Source organism: Physella acuta, unplaced genomic scaffold (assembly GCF_028476545.2).
Source record: "Physella acuta isolate Inbredline_101_S28 unplaced genomic scaffold, ASM2847654v3 ptg000970l, whole genome shotgun sequence".
In the NCBI taxonomy this organism is placed as follows: domain Eukaryota; kingdom Metazoa; phylum Mollusca; class Gastropoda; family Physidae; genus Physella; species Physella acuta.
This window is the reverse complement of record NW_026732487.1, coordinates 237,950-250,689: the sequence shown is the minus strand read 5'-3', so window position 1 is coordinate 250,689 and position 12,740 is coordinate 237,950. Positions and strand designations below refer to the sequence as shown.

General features: G+C 35.5%; 1 protein-coding gene across 1 annotated transcript; it reads right to left on the bottom strand.

The window, feature by feature from the left end:
• Window positions 1-2,165: 2,165 nt before the first annotated feature.
• On the bottom strand, window positions 2,166-5,360 carry LOC131954059 (uncharacterized). The gene is made up of 3 exons (XM_059317559.1): window positions 3,024-5,360; window positions 2,703-2,803; window positions 2,166-2,490 (listed from the first exon to the last, which is right to left on the bottom strand). The coding sequence occupies exons 1-3, from the start codon at window positions 5,358-5,360 to the stop codon at window positions 2,166-2,168; spliced, it is 2,763 nt and encodes a 920-aa protein (XP_059173542.1).
• Window positions 5,361-12,740: the final 7,380 nt, after the last annotated feature.

Here is a 12,740-nt window from a genome sequence, read left to right as displayed (position 1 = left end):
CATCAAAATATAGAGACCACACACATACATGCCAGCCGTATAGGTACTTGTCCACATCCATTCACACAAAAGTAGATCACACTGGTACTAAGACTAAAATAATACATTATTGTTATACTATACGTCAATCACACTTTCAAGTGATTCAACACAGCCATAAAATAAAAAAAATATGTGGTCCAAAGTTGTTCATTTTAATCTCTAAGTCCGTTGTAACGGCTGTCTACATCTTAACGTACAAGCTTTATAAGGTTCCTGGCAGGGAGGGAGAGAATATTTTAGTCTATCACCGTCAAGCAGGAGCTACCATTATACAGGATCACATTGTGAACTAAAGGGTAAAGTTCCATGTCAGACTGGGTGGTTGCCAGTGCAAATGAAGCAGAGTTTATGTATTTCTCTGTCCAATAGCCCAAACGTTGATAAACTGAGCCAGGTACCCAACATAGCTCGGTGAATTCTCCGACTCTCACGAATTAGTCAACGTTTTTGTTCAAGATTGTAGTCGAGTGTTCTACCATTAGACCACGTCGTTCCCGTAAAGGTTCCATATTCCATCCCCATGTTTAACACACAATTTTAGTTTGTAATTGTTGTCATAGTGTTATTGTGAGCTGTTTACTAGATTTCTTTTGATTATCTAACAATAGATATATTGACTAGAAAAGGGCCATTTATCCGAGAGTTGTCACTTATAAATTATTGTATTTTATTTATCTGAGGTTACACAAAAACGTTCAAAATGAAATGTGTTCATATAAACTAAAGCTCGGAAGATAAACACAACACTTTATTTTCGTGTATTTATTTACACAGGTCTTTTATTACAAGCTTTTATTTAACTCACTTCCTTTGTCGTCAGTCTGTCGTCAGTCTGTCTAGATCGAAGTGCCCGAGCGAAATTGAAGGCACTTTTAACTGATATATACGGTTCGTTGGCAGAGTTTCTTCCAGGCATCTCTTCGGGGGGGGGGGGGGGGGGGGGGGGGTCAAATCCCCCCCCCCCCCCCCGAATTTTTTTACCGCCCCCCCCCCGAACGAAATGAAATTTATATAATTTATACAGAAAATATATACTTTTAACAGTGTCTGCCCCCCCGAAGAAAGTCTACCGCCCCCCCCCCCCCCCGAAAATTTCCAGGCCCCCCCCCCGGAGAAAAAAGTCTGGAAGAAACACTGGTAGTTGGTACGTGGTTCAAGACATGAAGACAATGCAACATGACTTAATTTGACTTAATTGGTTGCCTAATTAATTTTGTATGAATTAATTAAATATTTGTCCAAATTAGTAGACTGTCTCATCAAACTATTCCGCGCTATTAGACTCGCGTCATCACGTTCATTAGGTGCGCAGTGTTTTTTGTCATGCAACTCTAGTGTAAATAAAACTAAAGACTAAAGAAAAATTTAATTAAAAAACGTTTTAATAATAAGCATTTATGTAATGATGCACTAAAAAGTAGAAAATAAATTATACACTACCATTTAAATAGCTATAAAACAAACGACCCACTCTTGTTATTAAAACATCTTTTATGAATCTTTTTTTTACTTTATTTATTTTGACTAAGACGTTATCTTCATACAAAATTAGTTTTGGAAAGAAAATATAGATCTACATTTATCAAAAGAATTATTTGTTTTAAAAAATTGTTTTACATATTTTTCTCCAAGAAAATTTTGTTTTACATAAATATATTTTTTTACTAAAAAATTGTTTTATTTTTCGTTAAATAGTACTTTTTTAATGCCAAATAAAAAAAAGTTTTTACACAAAAGAAAAAAAAATAGCTTTATATTCAAATAATTTTACAAACAAAATATAATTTCACATTAGGTAATTTAACGATTTTATTAAACGGACGATTGACTTTATAAATCAATGCTTTGATTCACATAGTAAGATTGGTTTCATGTGAATAATTGAAACATTAAGAAAGAAGCATGGCTTTTTTTCTCTCGTTTATCAAAAATGGTTCAAATTTCAATAGAAGACATCCAAACTTTCTGTATTTTTAAGAACTTCGTTTTTTTTTTTTAGATTATTTAGGTAGATAAAGACAGAAAGAACGGAAAGAATTTGATTTTGTATTTTTGGACAAAAATGTTGTAACACTAATTGGCCGCCAGAACGAGCTGAGCTAGTAGATCGGGGCATCGAAGGGTCAAAGGGGCCATTTCTTGCCTATAAGTAAACAAAACAGAGTCATGACAGCGTTAACTCCCTTGCTAAACTCACTAGAGTTATCTTCCAAAATGGGAACTTCGTCTTCCTCTTCCTGGCCCGAATTTTTTTCTTTTTCCTGTAAATAATTATTGATGTCAGCCAAGATGTCGTCCAGACAAAATTGTCTACAGCAGGATAACGATGGAACGCCAAGTTCGGATCCTTGGGCAGCAAACACTACCAACACTGTAGGCACGTCCCTACCTCTTTCAGCAAGCTCGGACAGCTCGTAGTGAATATTGTCCAGGAAGATCTGAAAGGAGCTGCAGAGTAGAATCAAATGATACATTTTTAGTTTGTTACTAAACATAATAATGACAAGTTGATTTAAAACTTCACTTCTGAAGTAGACATTTTGTTTAGCATTCAATCATTGAATTATCTCCTTAAACCTTATTGGGGTGGTTGGGGCACCGCAATTAATTTTCTCACAATTTTCTGACGCTTAATTAAGTCAGACGATTTAATGACCCACCAATCTCTAGGTTTCTCTGCTCCCAAGAGAATCAATGCTACCTTAGCCCTCAACAGTTCCTCAAACTGCAGATGGATCTTTTCACCTCCAGAACAACAGTCCTGTCAAGGTCAAGTTGACATTGTAAAATTAATTATTCATTAACTCATTAAATTAAGTAAAACATAAAAACACATTAATGTTTCTAAAGAATCAAAATTTAATCGACCGTTGCCTTTAAGTTTAGACTAAATATTATACATTCATTACAAAACAAACTTAAAATAATAAACACTGTTAGCCAAACTACAACGTTTTTTAATACATGCTCCAGTTTCTTACTTTCAAGTTACAGCTTACAGCGAGACCAAATGTTTTCTCTAAGACACGACAGAGTTGGTTGGCAGTTCTTGTGATGTCGCTTTCTTCTCTCTCCACGTCGTGGGAGTCGTCATAGATAACGATGACGTCGAGGTCACGTGGTATGACTTCTGACTTGTTAGTTACCTCGTCTGCTGATGCACCACAACTATCACCACTACCACCACTACCACCACTGGTGTGTTGATGAAAAACTGTTTTCATTATCAGCTGTGCACCGCTCTCATTCTTCTGCAGTCTTTTGGCGATTGCGCATGTCTGAACGGAAGTGACTAGTTGGCCCACTTCTCGTATATCCACATTAGGTCTCATGTTGACCATGTTTAAAAACGCAAGTGCCGACTCATAGTCTTTCAAGGCCAGATAGCTTTCAAGTGCAGCACTAACGACAGCAGGGTCGTCTAGTTCATCATCGCTGTAACTCTTCAACTTCTCGATGATATTCAAAACTTTCTTGTGATGGTTGGTCTTGCCAAGTAATTCAATAAATTTTTTGATCGACTGTGGAGATTTTTCTTCGTTTTCATACCTGAACTCAAGAGTTCTGAGTGAGTGCCAGATATGGGACGAATGTTCCTTCATCTCGGTGTTTAGCTTGACCAACATGGCCGACAAACTCACAGTCTGTACCAGCTTTGACTCGCCCCTATCAATTAAATGTTCGATTTGTTTTTCGTTGCCGTAACATTTGCTTTTTTCTAACTCAGCTTTCTTGAGCAGACAGAGACCTGCCTGTTCATATGCATTAACGACAAGAATGAAATGTCCATGACTACTGGTTATCTCATCCTCGTTGTTTGAGAAGTTCAAGGACATAGAGTCCAGAAGATGTGTCACTTTGTTGAACTGTTTCTCAGCATCGTCCAGCTGCTCGCAAGACTTTAACAAAAGACCCAGATCATAGATGGCTTGAGCATTATTCTCAAATGAGAGCCTGATTGATTCCTTATAGCATGACATTGCTTTCTTTACAAACTCGCATTCAATATTCAGTTTTTTTTCTCTCATTGGACATCTAATAAAGCGGTGTTGTTTACAACTTTTCTTCAACCTAAAGTTTTGGACTGAACATGCGGAGTTTCGTGCCTGTTTAGAGTCGGTCTTGTGTGAACAGCAGCCGCTATCGTACGATTGACTTCTAAGTTGGCTGTCGGGGTTTCTTCTATGGGTGTATTCAGAGTTCGATCTGTAATAATTTTTAGTGCTCGTATTGCAGTAACGTGGGTTCGTTTTAAGGTATTCATCAGGAAGTCTTCCTTGGTTTTCTTCTAAAATCTTTCTTACATCATCTGTTTTAGTATCAAATCTACGCGCACTACCAATTCCCTTTTCAGTATTGAAATATGAAAATGTAATGTTATTTTCAGCTTTATACACATAACACAGTCCCAGCTGATGATACGCCACACCATGTTTTTTAATAGCGATTGATTTTTCCAGCAAATCGATTGCCCTTTCATAATCAATGTACCGCAGAATTTTTCCACACTCAAGTAAAGTAAACACATCGTTGCTGCCTAACTCCAGTGCCATCTGGATAAAATCTTGGGTACTCATGTTACAATACCTACGTTGGTGCTCTTCTCTGGATAACTGTCTTTCATCAAAATAGCTGATCTGAGCAAGCTGGGCATATGCGTGGGCTCTAAGCTTCATGTCTGTAGACAACTTCCCCACTTCAAAGAGCAGACGTGTTGCCGCAACTGCATGATCATCCATCGTCAGTTGGGATTTCATTGTGTAGAATATTCTGCCGCGTGTCGCTCGCCTGTGACACAAGCCAAGCCTATATTTCCATAACACTTTATCTGGAAATTCGTCGGTAAGGTTTGTTAAAATTTCTAATGTTCTTTTCATATTATTTGGCCCTCCAAGTCTGCTGAGACAATATGCGAGCTCTGAATCAGCCCCAGATATAAGGGACTGCCAATTGTCGCTGTTTTTCATCTGGTCCATTTTGTCTAGACATTTCTCGGCCTGTATTTCATCACCATTTCGCATCATGACGTACGCACTATGAACCAATGCGGTCAGACTGTTTCCTTTGGTCAGCACTAAAGCTCTATTACTGAGTTCTTCAGATTCGTCAAAGTTTCCGAGTTCGAATTCAACCCAGGTTAGAAAAAAATATTTTGAGACCAGCTCTTCCATGCAGTCGTCATCACAGTCTATATCTGCCTTCACCTTTAGCTGGATGTCTCTCAGTCTTTTCGTGTCAGTCCCTGCTGGCTTGTTGTGGAAGATGGACGGGTACTCGCGCAGACGTTTATACAAAGCATTTTTAACGATATCCTCCATGGTGTTGTAGTTAGTTCAATAAGAAGTAAACTAGAAAGTCAACGTTTCTTTAGTGAGGTACCTGTGTTGTTCAGTACAAGGAGCAATTAACAACTTTATTGCAGCGCAAGAAGGTCAATCAAAAGATGGAGTTTAAAACACCAGAAGAGTCGAGAACTGTTGACATGTTCTTTAAGCTGGCGTCTATAGAAAAAATACGGTTTGATATATAAATATTTCGCAAGTATGTCAAAAGTAACTAAAATTATATCTACCAGTAAAAATGGTATAGGATATAAGGTATAAACGTGTTACTTATAGCATCCAATTTTTAAGCGTTCTAATTTTTCATAAACCACCTCGATTTAGGCGAATTAAATATTAGGGCAGTACTTTAAAAACCTTTTGTTAAATCAAGGCAACGCATTTTAATGTACTGGTACTATATTAAGAATATACTATTTCAATTTTATAATCAACAGATATAGGCAGTGGCGGACTAAGGGGTGGGCTGAAAGGGCAGTAGTCAGGGGCCCCCGTTTTTTTTTTAGTGGCCTCCAAACTTTTGCGTACCAAGCTTAGAAGCTTCACTTTATACGCAGTTGGTTTTACAAGATAATCATTTTATGTTTCTATCTAAATATGAAACACGTGCACACTCTCTAGTATAAATATAAGCTGTCATCACTTCATATCCAGACTTTATTAAGTTAAAGCCGACGCTCCATAAAATAAAAGTCTGGACCAGCGTTTGGTGGGTTCATTTCAGAGTTTAAAAAAGCACACATCAAGCGAATAATGTTAAATGATTTCACAATAGTCTCACATTGTTTCACAAAAATGTTTGCATAACTAGTAAATTTGAATTTACCTACAGACTTTTGTTTCTGTTAGTTAAGTGATCACTATTTTCCCAACAAAAGTTATCAAAATATGAGTCCTTCATATTCAAAACAAAATTCAATACACCTCCATACCCTCTAGTATTAATATCAGCTGTCATCGCTTTCTGCTGGAACACATATTCACCTAAAACGACTCTTTGTAAAGTAACAGAAATTGTATTACTGGCAAATCAACCAGTTTCAGGAAAAAGAAGACACGAAATCTCATAAAATTAGACTAGAAAAAAAAGTTTGACTGCAAACCGTGTGCTTATGACTGATCCATCCAATCGTTAGCAAACAAAATGACCAGGTAGGCCGAGGCCTATAGCGCTATTGCCCTAACATAATAGAATAATGTAGGCCTATACACCTACTGGTCCGGCTATATGCACGGCTCAAAAACAAATAATAAAAGTTAAGAAGTATGTTTTGAATGTATGTTATTTGAAAGATCGTCATGTGATGTTGTATGCAGCAAAGGCATAAATATTACAACCGACCATGGACACCAAGTGGGAGCAATGAGGATCTTGTGTGGTTTATTCAGTGTCTACGACAAAAACAGAGGAGATTACGTTTCCACTACAGAATGTCAAAATTTACTCTGGCAAACCATAATTTATTATTATTATTTTTAAAATTGTAAAGATGATTCATTTGTTTTAATGAAATTGTAGTTAAAATGTTATGTTTAAAAATAACGTTAATTCAAAGTTAACCACACACACACACACACACACACACATATATATATATATATATATATATATATATATATATATATATATATATATATATATATATATATATATATATATATATATTTCCGCCCGAGTTGGAAATCCGCCTCTGGATATAAGCCATCAACCACTAAAATATCCAAATCCGCATATGCTAAATATGTAGCCTATACACAAACGAATGAATTAATAATGCATGTATACATGAACTATTCAAAACTAGCTTTTCGCTACTACTGAACCTTTATCAAAGAATTAAACTGATCTATCGAACTTACTGCCATCTACGTCCTTTTAAAATCATCGATTGATTGATCAGAACAATGGGTTATTTAAGATTTTTACTAGGGCTGCCTGGTTCCTTGACGACTTGCAGTATGACTTTATCTTGTAACTACACACTGTGTAACTTCTAATTTTAAGACAGCACGTCACCTGATCCAATAAGTGACACATCTCTGCTCTAACCTTGGAACTGTGACGTAACGGGGTCTCTGATTATGACAGTGAGACATTTTGTCGACCGTTGAAGCTCGCATAGCAAATTAGTAACCTTTAATTGCCTCGTTCAACTTAAAACTTCTTTTAGTTTATTAAATCGTGTGGATTTTTAAAATCATTATACAGTCATAATCATATTCTTAAAAAAATGAGTTACGAATATCGAATATCAATTTGTACAAATCGATTTTAGCTATTGACAAACTGCAGATCTTGTCATGGTTCACTAGATTCGCTGTTTGCCCCAGCATTTCTTAGTTTCTTTCACTATAGGTCAAGGATATAAGGGGAAGGTTAAAGGTTGTCTAGCCTACACCCTGTTAAAATAAAATAAAATTCTAGGAATTTAATTTGTTACACCAATTGTTTAAATAAATAACACAAATATAAAAACTGTTATAGGCATAGTACCGATTTTAATTCATTAAAAATTACATAATAAACATGACATATCTAAAGCTATCACATGTTAAAACAGTGGTTTTTATTTAAATGTACGTTTTAAATGAAACTGTCTCGAATATTACTTGTTTTAAATAGAACTAAATCACCTGTTATCCTTGGATAACTGTGAGTTTTGGGGTCATTCATAAATTACATTACGCTTCTTGACGATTTTAATCTCCCTCTCCCCCCTCCCCAATGTCACACGGTTACTAACAACTAAACAAAATCAAAAACACTGAAATAGGTAAAAAACTTAAGAAAAAACTATGACTGCATCGGTTTCGAACCCGCAACTTTAAAAAAGAGTGTCTAACATACTGTTGACTCTGCAAAACAACCAGATACATGCTTAGAGAAAATATATAAAGTTATTTTAATTAGCCTCCGTAAGAAAGTAAAATCGAGTCAAATATTATTTTGAATTATATTGCTAAAAATAAAGATTTATTTAAAATATTTAATGAATAAAAATAGTTTAATAAAAAAACTCAATTATTTAATGCGTTTTTGTACTTGTTTTTCTTTATAACAAATGAACGAGGTTTGGCCTACTTTTTTCCCACAGCTTAACTCTAGTTTATCGGTAGATCTAGATAAATTATTATTATTATACACTCAAATTAGAAGAACTGTCAAGCGTATCCTATTGAAAATTAATAACAGTGTTAGAACCTAATAAAAATAAGAAAAAGACGTATCGTTAAAGCTATAATTTAGCTTTATAATGCATTAAATATTTGAATGTGCAAAATGGTCTTTCATTAAAGCCATGTTTGTTGTGAAAATAAGAAAATAAAGTATCTGTTCTGGACCTTTATAATTAAATGGCTGTTTCTACCAATGAATATATCAATAAATTAATTATCGTCTTTAAATAAATTTGTGTATAACATTTTGGGAAATACAAAGAACATGTTTCTCAACATAAATAGGTATTTTACAGTTTTACACATAGTGCAGATGCTCTGATCAAGCGAAACAGACAAACGTAAGAAAAAAAAAAGTAAAAAAAAATACAAACTTCTGACTTGTAGTAGTAACCTATAGTATAGAGATAGAAATACGTAGAGTAAAATAATTGACAAGGATAAATAATAGAGCGTAAAAATAGTGTTTTATAAAGGAAACATTTATTGATTTTTTGAAACATCAAATTCAGCAACATTTTTGTCACAATGTATTGTCATTGAGTCTAGACCTACGTGAAAAGTTATTTTAGGTATTTTAGAAACCAGATATAGAGTGAAGAAATACTTCCAATCATGGGAGGTCACTCAAAAATTAAAAATATTTGAAATATAAAATCTTAAGTTTATATATGAAATTTCGTCTACATAACTGAAATAGTAGGCCCCATTCAAGTTATAGTGTTCACACGGAAATCGAGTAAAGTATCGATTCTGGTTTTTGAAAAGCGTTCAAAATTTGAAGTACTTAAGTTAACATACCTTGAAATGGTACTCAAGTTATCGTGTATATGCAAAAAAACTAAGGGTTTTTATTTCGACTCAGTGAGGTGTGAAACGTCGAGATGTATCCTAAATCTCGGTTTCGATTTTTTGCACAATTACAAAAATTTCTGTATACTTTGTATACGAGAAAGTAAAAAGGAAAAATAATTGTTAAAAAAAACCGTGCGATTCTAAAATGTCGCTTATGGAATCTTCATGTAGCAAATTAGTAAACAGTTTTTAACACAGAAATAGGTGAACTCTACTTCATCTTCCCCGTGGATCGCCAGGTCCAAAAAGGAAATTTACTGTTGGCAGTTCTACAAACATAAGTGGAGCCATGTACTATAGCTCCAATCAAGTACTGAATAAAACTATACAACGCGCTAAAAAGTAGATCTGTATTGTAGTGGAACCGAGCGCTAATTACTAACTATATTTACCTACCCGTAGATGACATAAATAAATGTCTACACCTGTTTTGTCCACACACTAAGAAATTATTTTTAATTTACATTTATTCCTCTTATTAATCTAAAGACTAATTCAAAATGTTAACTGTGCCCACTACTGCATCTGTTTTAAAAACTAAAAACATTATTCGGATTACAAACGGATGTGGTGTTCACTTTTTTATTAAAATATTTGGATTTAATTCCGTGACGTTGATATTTTATGAATTAAAGTGAGAAATGGCGCTATCACTAAAATATTACAAAAATATGCAAACAGTAAAAACAGTATTTTGAAAAGAAATCTATTCAGCCTTTAGTCTTTTAGTAATGTGATAGTCTCACTGATTTCCCCGTGTGTATGTTTTCCATCTCTAATATAAAAATCAATAGGGGTGAATCTGTAGGGGAGAGATGCAATGCGAGAAATGTTCTTCACATTGAACGTTTTCTCGTTGACCCGATTTTTTAAAAACTCCAGGTGAATACAACTATTAAAAGATCTTTCTTTGAGTGATATCCAGTGGCGGAACTACGGAACTAGGAAAGATATACCCCCCTACACCCCCAAAATTATTTGGAACAATAGTGTATGTGTTTAACTGTGTCCCCCCCCCCCCCCATTCCATGCCCATCCCACATTAGTGAGTTCAGGGCAACAGTAGTTCCGCCACAGTGTACGAATACAAAACCGTACCATTGTACTTCCGGGAGGCTCATGTAGTTTAACTTTGAGTTTGTTAGTTGAATGCAACCACAACGATTTTAAAACACTTTTCAACTTGACAGCACAAGAGATGCAATGATTAATTTCTGTATTATAGAGTTGGATACCCAACTTTTATTGCTCTCGGAATTTAATCTGTGTTTGCTTAAAATTATTACGTATATTTTCAATTGGTAAATTGGATTGTTATATACAGACAACATCAATAGCATTATCTCATTGAAAATACAGTGTTTGAGTTTAAATCCTTGTTGTGGTGTACATTATGTCACTTAGCTGAAGTTATCAATAAATCTCTATAATACTGCTCTATACCGTTAGCATCTCACAATAGAAGTTTTGACCGGATACGGTCATAAAATCAGTAACTGGATGAGAACTCAGGTACCTAGAGACAGTCATGTGAAATTTATTTTAGTTTTTCTTAACGCTGAACGTAAATAAGTAGCTCATCGAGAAAAAAATTATAATTCAGGATCACAAACCAACAAATTTTATAAACGAATATTTCATAAATATTTTTAAACGTAGCTGACAGACCTCGAACTTACACTTGCACACAGCGCCAAGTAAGAAAAAGGTCAATGAGATAGTCAAATGTTTGGCCTTTTAAAGATAGCAAACAAACTCTGGACAATATAAAATATAGATTATTTTTCCCACTCAATGATAGTCAGAACATATTTCCAGCACAAGTCAACAATAACATGAGAATTATTGGCTGCTGCTCACACTACAAGGCATCGTCAGGTGTGTGTCAAGTGTGGCTCAACTGACCACTGGTCAACGACATGCAACAACATCAGAACATATTTCCAGCACAAGTCAACAATAACAAGAGAATTATTGGCTGCTGCTCACACTACAAGGCATCGTCAGGTGTGTGTCAAGTGTGGCTCAACTGACCACTGGTCAACGACATGCAACAACAACATTACAGACGTGCTCAACGGAAAAAAGATGCATGAAATAAAACCCGTTTAGCCACCCAAACAATTTACAATTTGAGACTATAGCACTTTGAGAGAGGTCAAGACGGACCAAGAAACAATCAAACAGACAAACGAACAGACAAACAAAAAAGTGGAACCCCAAAGAGATAAAAATCCAGACACGCCATCAAGGCAAAAAAGAAGACAGGCAACCAACACATGCGACAAGCAAGACAACAAAACAAAGCTACAACCACTTTAACAAAACATGTATTATACTAGGTTCCACCCTAACGATGAGGCACCAAAAATTAACAAAAGTTCAATCAGTCATGTGTCTCTTACTCATCTAGGGCGAAATATTTAAAAACATAAAAGCATAAATACGAAAATGAAACCAACTTTATGTTGCTACAAGAGACATATTCAAACCAAATAAATGACCGACACCTTTACTAAATGACAAGACTTGAAAATGGATTTCATAGCCTACAACAGGGGTCGGCAACCTGCGGCTCGCGAGCCGCATGCGGCTCTTTTGATATCAAGATGCGGCTCTCCAGCTCCTTGAACAAATACTAATAATCTTAATAAAAAATAAAACATTTGAAATTTAAAAAAAATGTTAATGGCTCTTTAAAACCAGGGAAATTTTGAAAATTGTAACTTTTGGCTCTTCCGCTTCAAAAGGTTGCCGACCCCTGGCCTACAACAAAAATTAAATCAAACGCCACTAGCCGGGTTTGCGACCGACGACAACGACACAATAGGAAACATGGAAACTAGAAGCAAATGTCTCAGACACGACAAGAGACGATAAAAAATTATTTAAAACATGGAGTCAATAGATTCACATACAGGACCTTACCCAATCGACGTTTTACAGCGTACCACACAGAAATGCCTCAATGATAAATTGAATCTATTCACTCAAAGATATCAAAGATGAAAGAAACCCTAGCCAAACATTTGAAATCACTCGAACACAGGCGGACGGCGTGGTCAAGTCGGTAAAGCTCATGGTTGCTAAGCCGAAAAGTCTCGAGTTCGAATCCTCGGGCAGATAAGCCTAAAAAATCACTACTGCTGCCTTGTAGTTTGTTCTTGGACTGACAAAGGCTATGGAAGCAAATCCAAAAATAAAAGCAGGCTGAAGTTGGAGTCAATGGACTCCGATTGGCGCATACCCATAATTGTGATGGAGGCGTGGTCAACCAAAATGGTTGATAAATTCGACAAAGTCTCAAGTTCAAACCTTCGGGCA